This window comes from Nerophis ophidion, linkage group LG07 (assembly GCF_033978795.1).
Source record: "Nerophis ophidion isolate RoL-2023_Sa linkage group LG07, RoL_Noph_v1.0, whole genome shotgun sequence".
NCBI classification, from domain to species: domain Eukaryota; kingdom Metazoa; phylum Chordata; class Actinopteri; order Syngnathiformes; family Syngnathidae; genus Nerophis; species Nerophis ophidion.
This window is the reverse complement of record NC_084617.1, coordinates 76,314,405-76,327,463: the sequence shown is the minus strand read 5'-3', so window position 1 is coordinate 76,327,463 and position 13,059 is coordinate 76,314,405. Positions and strand designations below refer to the sequence as shown.

General features: G+C 42.7%; 1 protein-coding gene across 1 annotated transcript in view; it reads right to left on the bottom strand.

The window, feature by feature from the left end:
• Nucleotides 1–691: 691 nt before the first annotated feature.
• Nucleotides 692–13,059, bottom strand: part of galnt9 (polypeptide N-acetylgalactosaminyltransferase 9) — a 206,271-nt gene continuing 193,903 nt past the window's right edge. The window contains exons 10-11 of the mRNA XM_061907126.1: nt 3,392–3,559; nt 692–1,661 (exon numbers count right to left, since the gene is read on the bottom strand). Of these exons, the coding sequence (XP_061763110.1) occupies nt 1,515–1,661; nt 3,392–3,559 (315 nt within the window). The 3' untranslated portion in view covers nt 692–1,514. The remainder of the gene's footprint in view (nt 1,662–3,391; nt 3,560–13,059) is intronic.

Below are 13,059 nucleotides of genomic sequence, written 5' to 3'. Positions count from 1 at the left end.
CCGCTTTAAGATCAGGATGCAAAGAGCAATAAAATGAACCCAACTTTAACAAAGTCGGTTTTCTCACAGCAGTGATAATGTTAATGCTATTATTTAAAACACATTCAACCTTGTATGATTAAGCACCAAACATATCTAACCCCCAAAATTTCCGTTTTTAAAACAAGTTACTTTTTCCCCACCCTCATCATAAAAAATATGTTATTATCCTGTTGGATGGAATCCTTCACTCTGTACAGTAAATGACCATTATTTCATTGTTCCATACTTGTTTCACATTTTAACTTTGTACATGCGTTCGGGATAAACATTCCCTGGTCAGATGAAACAAATGATGAAAAAGGCACACGACTGCTCCTCCCCAGTCTGAGCAAAACTGTTCAAACAGAACAAGCCGAACCTCCTGATGAGACAATAAAGAGATCCTATCAAGCCTCTTCTCAGGGCATTGAAATGAGTTTCTGCTCCGATTGCCTTAGAAGACCTTCTGCCTCTAAGCAGATGGTCCTAATGGGATCACCTCGTCCTTGCGGAGCAGACGACCAGGTCCTAAGTATTTATCACCAGCACCAGACTCCAGCTGTCCTATCCAAGTCTGTAGTCAGGCTCGGACAAACCTGCTCGGACAATCTCAACAGTCCAAATTGCATCGGTTTCAACGCCCTGAGAATTCAATGACAATATTCACAGGTATCGTTAAAACCTATTATTTATCATACAGTTTCAGAGTAGTACAATATGGCAGATGATTTTGGAGTGGAACATTTCTGTCCTAGGGTTACCTCTAAACTGAATGCATTGGGAGGGACACCACATAAGAGGTCAAGTCACCCTGACCAAGTCCTAGTTCTGTTGGTGGGGTGAGTTTTGAACATTGGACAGTTCCATAAGTTGTTATTCTACAATCAGGCCATCAGGGAGCGTATAAATAAGAAGGGAAGACCAAGCCTGATGTGCGCTCTTTCTTAATTCCTTCACGAGGGTTCACCATCTTTTGTCTCATGAGACACCGTCTGTAATCATATCGATTCAATCCAACTTTGTACCATCTGATTATGAGTAAATAAAACTGTTTTAGCAATCTCTCTATTGTTCCTGTTTAAGATTCGGACATTTCCACCACATAAAATTGGCGTCACGAACAGGATGATGACTTTTCCACCACAATTTCAAAAATAATCATTTGGATGTAGTGCATTACGATTTACAACTACATTATGCATTTTGCTCATTGAAATAAACACACAGAATTTGAACACACCCAGTTATTTACAAACAACAGGTAGCTTTACAATACAAATGAAATCATTTTGAATTTCACTTACGCATCTTTGTACATTTATTTCTACAGATAGTTCCAGTTCCAGATGTGGGCCTTCTCAACGGTAGAGTCAGAGATGAGCACGAGTGGATCATGTTCATGTTCTCAAAGCTTCTAAGTTGGAAAGCTCTGTGGCTGCAGATGCAAAGTCCAGTAGTGCAGTGATGTCACACACCTTTTTCTTCATCCGGATTTAGTGTCTGGGATGTTTAATCCAGTTTCTTATGATCCACTTCTGACCTGAGCATCTCTGCACCACCAAGCGAAGACCAAAGTTGGCATCTTTGGACATTTCCACTTCCAAGCATCGACCTGTGTCCCGACTGATGATCGGACCGTTCTGTGGTTCAAGAAACAACAATTAAAACTACAATTACTATTGCAGGTTTGTAAATCATTGACTAACAAACAATTTGTAAGAATTACAGTACTGGCCAAAAGTTTGGACACACCTCATTCAATGTGTTTTCTTTATTTCTTATGACTATTTACACAAAGTAGAAACTTAAGGTTCTCTATGTCATTGGACTTGGTGATGTATGGCTTAGATCCAGCTGCAGGGCCATGGAGACCCATTCCATGAAGCTCTCTGCGTACTGTACGTGGGCTAACTGGAAGGTCACATGAAGTTTGGGGCTCTGTAGCAACTGACTGTGCAGAAAGTCTTTGCACTATGCGTTTCAGTACCCGCTGACCCCTCTCTGTCAGCTTACGTGGCCTACCACTTGGTGGCTGAGTTGCTGTTGTTCCTAAACTCTTCAATTTTCTTAGAACAATGGAATACTGGAATAATAATGGAACTTTGGAATATTTTGCAGATTTGTTGCACCTATGAAAGTTCCACGCTGGAAATCACTGAGAGCGGCCCGTTCTTTCACAAATTTGTAAAAACAGTCTCCATGCCTAAGTGCTTGATTTGATACACTTGTGGCTGGGCCAAGTGATTAGGCCACCTGATTCTCATCATTTGGATGGGTGGCCAAATACTTTTGGCAATATATTGGATGTAAAGTTCACTCTCTGCAACTTAAGAGTCATTGCCTAGCACTCTAGCATTCAAAAAAGCGGTTATTCATCCTCTTCTTAAAAGACCTAACCTCGATCCTGACCTCATAGTAAACTACTTTTAGCGATATTACGGAGATGAAAGAAGGCCGTTTTAGTAATTCTTTTAATGTGTGCCTCAAAGGAGAGAGTTGGGTGGAAGATAATACCCAGATTCTTTACCGAGTCACCTTGTTTTATTATTTGGTTGTCAAATGTTAAAGTTGTATTATTAAATAGAGTTCGGTGTCTAGCAGGACCGATAATCAGCATTTCCGTTTTTTTGGCGTTGAGTTGCAAAAAGTTAGCGGACATCCATTGTTTAATTTCATTAAGACACGCCTCCAGCTGACTACAATCCGGCGTGTTGGTCAGCTTTAGGGGCATGTAGAGTTGGGTGTCATCAGCATAACAGTGAAAGCTAACACCGTATTTGCGTATGATGTCACCTAGCGGCAGCATGTAGATGCTGAAGAGTGCAGGGCCAAGGACCGAACCCTGGGGAACTCCACACGGTACCTTAACATAGTCCGAGGTCACATTGTTATGGGAGACACACTGCATCCTATCAGTAAGATAAGAGTTAAACCAAGACAGGGCTAAGTCTGACATACCAATTCGTGTTTTGATACGTTCTAATAAAATATTATGATCGACGGTATCGAAGGCAGCGCTAAGATCGAGGAGCAGCATAGATGACGCATCAGAATCCATCGTTAGCAATAGATATTTAGTCATTTTTGCGAGGGCTGTCTCCTTGGAGTGATTTGCCCTGAAACCGGATTGAAAGGTTTCACATAGATTGTTAGACGCTAAGTGTTCATTTAACTGCTCCGCAACAATTTAGTCGTAGTGGTTTGTGTTGTGGTTTGTGCAGCCCTTTGAGACACTAGTGATTTAGGACTATATAAGTAAACATTGATTGATTGATTGATAGACTCTCACCCAATCAATAAGGTGTTCAAGTCCTGGGCCTGAATAGGCAGGTAATAACAATGTAAAATCTTAAAACCACTTTTATTTTACCTGTGTGAAGTCCCAAAGCCTCTGAGAAACCCTGGAAACGGCATCGCATTTTTTCAAACCGGGGACGCGCCCTCTGCCATCATCAACAAGGCATTTGGTGTCAGGCAGGAAGGTGGTTGATCCCAGGGGTCCCAGCTGGAGGAGACCCTCAGTGGAGTATCGGGCGAGCTGGAACGGAAAGATAAGAAAGGTGTTTCATTACATACGTTCCAGTCATTTCTTTTACACAAGTCACGGCAGGGAAAAAGCAAATTTGGCCAGAAACATGACACGGAAACAGCAAGAGAAATGGAAAAGGAGTGACCAAGATTGATAAAAAGTCCAAACATCCATCACTTGTTCAATTGTTTATTGTCTATTGGTGATAATAACATATCATGACTGTATCATGAAGTCCATAGTGAAGAAGAAACCTAAATCGTTCACTTGGTTGACCTTCTCAGGGCTAATTAAACAATAATGACAATTTTTTATTTTTTTTTAAATTTGTAAATAAAACATTAAACACGTTCATAAGTATTCCCATTTGCTAAATGCTTTTTAAGCACTTTTGGCAGCAAATGCAGCTTCATGTCTTTTGAATATGATCGATCTGATGGAGCTTCAACAAAGTAGTAAGCATAGGCTGTGAATACTTAAGTACATTATTTTATTATAAACATGCAATTAAAAACAAATACAAATCACATTGTCGTTAGTGTCCGTCCTGAGGTGGGTCAGTTGTGAGTTCAAACACCAGCCGAGTCATACCAAAGACTATAAAATGTCAGGACTAGGACTTGGGCGTGGATTGTTGTCCCGAGGTGTAAAGCGATTGGAGTGGACTTTAGGGGTTTGTTTTTCCAGAAGGCAACGGAAAGTTGGCGCGGGCAAGGCGTGAATGTAAGTACATCTTTTCATTTTCAATCAATCAATCAATCAATGTTTATTTATATAGCCCCAAATCACAAATGTCTCAAAGGACTGCACAAATCATTACGACTACAACATCCTCGGAAGAACCCACAAAAGGGCAAGGAAAACTCACACCCAGTGGGCAGGGAGAATTCACATCCAGTGGGACGCCAGTGACAATGCTGACTATGAGAAACCTTGGAGAGGACCTCAGATGTGGGCAACCCCCCCCCTCTAGGGGACCGAAAGCAATGGATGTCGAGCGGGTCTAACATGATACTGTGAAAGTTCAATCCATAGTGGCTCCAAGACAGCAGTGAGAGCCCCGTCCACAGGAAACCATCTCAAGCGGATCAGCAGCGTAGAGATGTCCCCAACCGATACAGGCGAGCGGTCCATCCTGGGTCCCGACGAGCGGTCCATTTTGACACTAACTACAAAAAATTAAGCAAACAAAAGGCGCTCACAACGGAGGTACAAAACTTGGCTATGCAAACAAACAAAAACTTGCACTATGGCATGAATAACAAACTATAAACAAAACTTACTTGGCATGGAACTGTGGGTGTGGAGGGTGAGCAGAAGATGGTAGACGGTGATGTTGCCAGGACGAAGAACAGAAACAGACCGCTTAAATAGCAGTGACATAATCAGTGAAAATAGGTGCAAGACATGAGCACAGGTGATAACAAATTGGTAGTCATGGTGAGAAAACAAACCAGGAAGTGCAAAAACAGGAACTGAGTGGCCAAAAAAACAAACAGAACATGACTAGATCGCATCACATAGACATAACATAAAAATGGTACCCATTACCTCCCTGCTTGGCACTCAGCATCAACGGTTGGAATTGGGGGTTAAAATCACCAACTATGATTCCCAGGCGTGGCCACCGCTGCTGCTTACTGCTCCCCTCACCTCCCAGGGGGTGATCAAGGGTGATGGGTCAAATGCAAAAAATAATTTTGCCACACTTAGTGTGTGTGACAATCATTGGTATCCAAACAACCATCCATCCATCTTCTTTCACTTATCGTGGGGGCAGCAGCCTAAGCAGGGAAGCCCAGACTTCCCTCTCCCCAGCCACTTAGTCCAGCTCTTCCCAGGGGATCCTGAGGCGTTCCCAGGCCAGCCCGGAGACGTAGTTTTCTCAACTTCTAACTGAACTTTTTTGTCACATCGTTAATGAATAAAGTGTACTTTTGTAATTATTTCCCCGTATTTCTACACGATAACTCAGATATGTAACACTCGTGATGCAGTAGAGGATATACAGTAATTTTTGGTCTAAAACATTGTGTGTGTGTGGGGGGGGTGTAGTCAGCGCTGCTTGTAGGAGCAAAAGTCACCGCCGCTGTCCAGGGTGCTGAGAACAAGCACCATCGGGCAGGGGCGGGACTTGTGCTGACGGCGAGACACAGCTGGCAGTTGATTAGATTTCACAGGTGGTACGTGTTAATCTAACCATCTGTTGTCTTTAACAGTAAGCGGCCGGTAGCAGAGGGGGGGTTGGGAGTGACTGCAAAGTCATGATGTGCTGAAAGCATTTTTTAAAGATCTTGTTAAAAAAACATTAAAACTTAGTCAACTTGGCACGCCTGTTTCTTGTGACGTGTATGTCAGGGGAACCGCCAGGAAGCGACTTCCACAAAAATTTTTTGCTTAATTTATTATTGACGTGTGTGGAGAGGCGGAGCCGACGGGCCGACAGAGCGGCAGGGCATGCTGGAGCCCGGCCCAAGATGGCGGCGAGGAGGCGGAGGAGTCGAGTGGGCGGCGAGGCGGGGCGTGCCGGGAGCGGTGCCAAAATCGAGTTCAGGTGCGTGGATCGCGTGGATCAACTTATCTCCTCTCAATGTATAAAAGGGGAGACGAAGAAGAGAACGGGGCTGCAGGAGGTGGAGAGTCTGCAGCAGTGCCCGGCGAGCAGAAGCACCAGGAAGCAAGACACAAGAGACGGAGATGCGGCCGACTAAAGCGCGGACCGGAGAGCGAGAGACGGGGAGCGAGACACAAAGAGCGTGCAGCGGGAGCGGCGACGGCGCAAAAAAACTTGCTTTATTTGAAAAAATAAACGAGAGTCAAACCTGCTCAATGATGTCCTTCCTGAGTGGTCCATGGAACCCGCACTATGACAGTGTGAGTCGTTCACGTGTTTCTTGCTAATTTTGTTGTACATTTTTTACATGACATTTCCAGTTAATTTTATCATCAATCATTACACCTAAAAATTTGGTTTCATTTACACTTCCAATTTGTAATCTGTCTATTTGTAATTGGGTTTGACTTTCCTTTCTACTGTTACCAAATAGCATTATTTTAGTGTTATTAAGGTTTAAGGAAAGTCTGCTTTTGTCAAACCATCTTATTTAATAATATTTGTATTAGTTGCATCTTGTTGACTTGTCGATATAATAATAGTTAATAATAAAACACGACGTGTTTGTAACGACTACGGGGCACGGTGGTGCCGGTAGCGCTTTTCCAAGATGCTGATCGGGCTCAGACACAGCGTAAAGTAAGAAATAATGTTTTCTTTAAACTGAAGAACAGACTATGAACATGAAGCTTGCACTCGGCATAAAAAGGCAAACCAAAAACTACTAGCATGGAAGCTAGGTGAGCAGAAGCGTAGCACGGAAGCTAGCAAGTACAAACTGGAGTTGGAGTCATCACTAGTTGCGTGTAACACAAATTTACGAAGCGAGGACGAGTCAACTGAAAAGGCAGGCTTAAATAAGGATGGTAATCAACAAACAGCTGTGAGTCCGGAACCAAGAAGCAGGTGAAACAAATAAGCAACCATGGTGACAGAACAAACAGAGAAATGCACAACAAACTCAAAAATCCACAAAAATATATGATGCTGGTAGCGGATCACCCGAGTGGCACTAAAGAGAAGAACAACTAACGTGCTGCAACAGTGTGCAATACTCTCAACAAATACTTTTTGTTTGATGTACAACGTTGGATGAACCCGCTTTATCGTCATGAAAGTTCCACTTGTGACAAGCATGACCCTCTGTCTTTAATCCATCTGATGAAAGGACCAGTGATGTGGTGTCTCCATTACGCAACCATACAGGCCAGATTGCGTTTATTATGATATGCCAACAATGATATGCCAACAGTGTGGAGATGCAAGCTCTCACTTTCATTTGGCAACACAGGCAGTCCCTACTGGTGGTGCAGTGGAGCTGGAATATTGAAAGGAAAACTGTGGGTTTTTTTTAGGGACCGAATGTCCCTTTGGGACAGAGGACCCTGTTGAATTTCTAAGGTTTTATTGTTAGTCTTTATAATACCGGCTGTTACGACTGGTTGGCATAGTGATGCCAAATTGGTCCCTTCGTGGATGCGTCGGCATGAACACAGCAACGGTAAGTTTAAATGATTTATTACACTTAACAAAAACAGACTATGAACAAAAACACTGGAGCTAACAGACAAAAATAAACCAAGGGCGCTAGCATGAAAGCTAGGAATAGAAAATACAAAAACTATACTTGGCACGAAGCACACAAAAGAGTAAAACAAAACATATTCAGCATGAAAGCTGGAATATCGAGTGGCTTAGCGTGAGAGCTAGCGAGAAAATACATACGGGTAGTAAACAGTCGTGAATGTTGCTCGAAGGCAAATTAGAGTCCCAGAATGAGTAAACAGAAAAAGTGAGCTTAAATAGGAGGGTGATAATTATTAGCAGGTGTGCGGGGCGAGACTAGCAGGTGGACTGATGAGTGAACCATGGTGACTGACTAAACAGGAAGTAAGAGTGTAGAACAACAGTGATACAACAACTGGAAGTATAAACCATATGTGGTGATCCAAGTAGCGGATCGCAACACCGGCGCCTCTTTGAGCTGTAATTTGACCCCCTTACCATGCTTCAAAACTCACCAAATTTGACACACACATCAAAACTGGAAAAAAAGTGCGATGTAATCAAAAAACCAAAACCCTAAACTCAAAATTGCAAACTCAAAATTGCGCTCTAGAACCCTCTCACAAGAAAACACAGACAAAACTGTCTGTAACTTCCAGTAGGAACATCGTAGAAACATGAATCAAAAGCCAGTAAGTAGGTCTCAGTTAGACCTATATTTCATACACGCTTACCTCCCAGCTAAACTCAACAGGAAGTTTGAGATTCCCCCTTCAATACAAAAGTTCCGCCTTGACCAGTTGATCTGCCGCTTCTTTTCTTTCTCCTATGTCCCCCCCTCCCTTGTGGAGGGGGTCCGGTCCGATGACCATGGATGAAGTACTGGCTGTCCAGAGTCGAGACCCAGGATGGACCGCTCGTCGGGACCCAGGATGGACTGCTCGCCTGTATCGGTTGGGGACATCTCTACGCTGCTGATCCGCCTCCGCTTGAGATGGTTTCCTGTGGACGGGACTCTCGCTGCTGTCTTGGATCCGCTTTGAACTGAACTCTCGCGGTTGTGTTGGAGCCACTATGGATTGAACTTTCACAGTATCATGTTAGACCCACTCGACATCCATTGCTTTCGGTCCCCTAGAGGGGGGGGGGGGGGGCGGGGTTTGCCCACATCTGAGGTCCTCTCCAAGGTTTCTCATTGTCAGCATTGTCACTGGCGTCCCACTGGATGTGAATTCTCCCTGCCCACTGGGTGTGAGTTTTCCTTGCCCTTTTGTGGGTTCTTCCGAGGATGTTGTAGTCGTAATGATTTGTGCAGTCCTTTGAGACATTTGTGATTTGGGGCTATATAAATAAACATTGATTGATTGATTGAAAAGTTGGCTAGAAAAATGTCGCTTTTCTTCAAACATTATCTCCTCTGAGGCCGTTTGTTGTTTCGGCTTCAAAAAAGCAAGAGAAGAGAGATTGAACCCTCCTGATTAAAAGTTGATGAAATAGTTTTAATTACTGCTACGGTTTTTATTTCATCAGCCTTCAAAGAACCGCTGCGCTGAAAACCATTTCAAAGATGGCCGCCGTGCGCAGACACAGTGAGGGAGACGTTTTTTTTCCATTTATTTCCCTACCGTCTGCTGCTGTTGCGCACGCACCAACACTCGTGGGGGAGGGGCTGTGATCGTCTATACCAAGATGGCTGCCAGGTGTCGTAGCTAAGCAGGTATGTTTTAAAGTTGTCGTTTGCCTGCATATCGTGAAAACAACCGTCCGACATTCTTTATTTTGGGTACTTACATATGGTGCCTGACTGTTGTGGCGTATCTGCACTTTTTTTGCTACGGTAAAGACTATGAAAGGTCCGGTTTTCAAAGAACCGCTGCGCTGAAAAATATTTCTAAGATGGCCGTCGTGCGCTCACACAGAGAGCTAGACCTTTTTTTTCTTTTTTTTTTCCTACCGCTCCCAGTATGTAATCTTATAAGTGGCATAAATGCGCCAGTGACACAATATTTGAATAATATTAAAATTAGTTGTGCTTCGCACTCGTGTGAAATATTTGTTAAGATGTCTGCCAGCTAGCTACCGCTTATCCGGGCTTGGGTCGCGGGGGCAGCAGCCAAAGCAGACCCATCAATTGCTGCTCGCAGCTTTAATTATTATTATTTTTGACCGTCATTTGCAATCATTATGAGAGAGGTCTTTTTTTTGGAAGGTCGGTTTAAAGATGATAAAAAATGCTTTCAAGATGAGGATGATGGGAGCCACTGTTGGAGACGTCAAAGCTCTCTAAAACTATTTCAAAAACCTCCAACATTTTATACACACGCTGCAAGTCTATACATATAATTTAGTAACAGAAACAATCATAACAACGTGTACAACATTTACCGTATTTGATCATTTTAATCAATAGCCATGAATTTCCTATGAATTGATTAACGTGGGTCCCGACTAAACCCGTGTGTGGTGTTCGGGTTTGTGGAACCCGTTTTCATTTTTTATTAAAAGAAAAATGATACAATTAATTAATTTTTCAAACTGAGACTCACTGACTTTGGCTTACTTTCTGTGAAGAACATATATCAGAATATATATTTAATTAACACACACCATACACCCCCCCTACACATTTCTATTACATATAAGATGTCCGAGTCCACTGGACACACATGCACACACACACACATGCACACACACACACACACACACACACACACACACACACACACACACACACACACACACACACACACACGAAGTGGACAGAGTGTAGGTACACAGAACATCAGAGGGTCAAATGTGCGACTAAATGAGAGCAGACAGTGTTGTCAAACAATGTTGCAACCTTGTGTGGGAACCACAGGTGCAGAAACAGATGTTTATTGGGATAAGGTAAACCTCTGTTCAGTATTTTAACATAAAAGTGTTTGATCGTGAGGCATTAAAAGCCACAAAATGCAACTGGTCCATCAGACCCACAAACGCCGGCTGAGTAACAACAATATGAACGTTGCACGTAAAATTTCTCTGCCAGTTTCTGCATCCCACAGGGATTCTTCTTTTGTGTTTCTGCACCTGCGGTTCCCACACAAGGTTGCAACATTGTTTGTCAACACTTTCTGCTCTCATTTTCTCGCACATTTGACCCTCTGATGTTCTGTGTAACTACACTCTGTCTTCCTCCTGTCTAGGCCTGCTGTGTGTGTGTGTAATAAAAAAATACTGAACAGATGTATATCTTATCCTAATAAACATCTGTTCAGAATTTTAACATAAAAGTGTTTAATTGTGAGGCATTAAAAGCCACAAAATGCAACAGGGTCCATCAGACCCACAAACGCTGGCTGAGTAACAACAATATGAACATTAAACAAGGGTGTTAAACAAGTTGAAAAACTTATTGGGGTGTTACCATTTAGTGATCAATTGTACAGAATATGTACTGTACTGTGCAATCTACTAAAAAAAGTTTCAATCAATCAATCAATCAATCAAGCAATCAATCAATCAATCAATCAAGCAATCAACCAGCGGGATCATTTTTCTCTGGTGCATTTATTCAGTTTCCAAAGCGACGCACATACGACTACAGGCATCTACCGTGGGTTCCTACTTCCGCAAACAAACACGCAAGTGTGTTGTAACTACGGCACACTTGGTTACAGACAAGGGGTACGGTGTTACGCGGTTGGGAACGTGGCCGTGCCAGCAACCAGAGGGTTCCTGGTTCAACCCCAACCTTCTACCAACCTGGTCACGTCCATTGTGACGTTGAGCAAGACACTTCACCCTTGCTCCTGATGGGTGTTGGTTAGCGCCTTGCATGGCAGCTCCCTCCATCAGTGTGTGAATGTGTGTGTGTGTGTGAATGGGTGAATGTGGAAAAGGTGTCAAAGCGCTTTGAGTACCGTGAAGGTAGAAACCCCCCACACCCCCAAACAATCACATTTTTACAAAAAAGTGCCAACAATTTCAGTTTCAAATGACCACAATATGAAATGAAATAAACATATAATACAGGGGTCGGGAACCTTTTTGGCTGAGAGAGCCATGAAAGACAAATATTTCCAAATGTATTTCAATGAGAGCCATATCATCTTTTTTAACACTGAATACAACTAAATGTGTGCATTTTTAAGTAAGACCAACATTTTTAGAGCATAATAAGTCTCTTATTCTTTTTAATAACATTGTTATTCTGAAGCTAACCAATAATAAATAAAATGTCATGTCTGTTGATCATGTTTTTGTTTGGCCATGTGCTGTTTGTCCTTTGGACTCTTTAAGTTCCTGTTTTTTTCCACTCCCTTGTCTGGTTTCCTTGGTTACTCATTTTGTCCACCGGTCTCTGGTGGACAAAACGCCCGCTCACCTGCTTCCCGAGCACTAATCCGAGGCAGTATTTAAGCTTGTCTTTGCCAGTCAGTCGCCCTGGCGTCAATGTGATCTTTTCTTGCTCTGTGCTGACTTGTTTCATGCCTTGCCATAGTTTTGTGCTTCATGCCATGCCAGGTAAGTTTTGTTTGATTTATGTTCATAGTCTGTTTATGCGTTAGCTTTCTTCTTAGCCCGAGTTGTGCCTCCGCTGTGAGCAATTTTTGTTTTTATCTTTTTTTAGTTTAAATTAAGTCATGTTTTTACCTAAATGCCATGTCCCGAGTAGTCCGTCTGCCTTCCTGGGGGAACGACCCCGCATCGTGACATAAAATATTTCTTACCATTAATGCGACTTCTTGAACAGGTGCGGTAGGAAACGGATGGATGGATTTAAATGCATGAGAATGTTTTATATTTTGAATTTTATTTTTAGTCCTGTGAATTCCAGCGGAATTATTCATAATTATCGTGTTAAGCAATGTCAGATAAGATTTATCCGAGAGCCAGATGCAGTCATCAAAAGAGCCACATCTGGCTCCAGAGCCATAGGTTCCCTACCCCTGATATAACCACTTAAATATGACCAAGAATATGTCGAGTTCCTCTTTACTGAGTGAAGGGATTTGTCCATTAATACACCGGTATGTGTAATCTTTGTTTTTTTCTAATTACATGCAAGTGTGTTGTGGCTAATTATGCAAATTACGAAATCCGCAAACCAACCATCTGGCTCGCAGTGTCTGCCGAAAAAAAAAATGTCCCTTGGACAAATTGAGGACCCCTGAACTAGGATAACAATAAAGTACAACTTTTTTTCTCAGAGTATTAGATGTGGTTATGAGCTATTCGGGAAGATAGCCATGAGTTAATAACCTGGAACTATCTGTCTATCTATCTATCAATCAATCAATGTTTACTTATATAGCCCTAAATCACTAGTGTCTCAAAGGGCTGCACAAACCACTACGACATCATCGGTAGGCCCATATAAGGGCAAGGAAAACTCACACCCAGT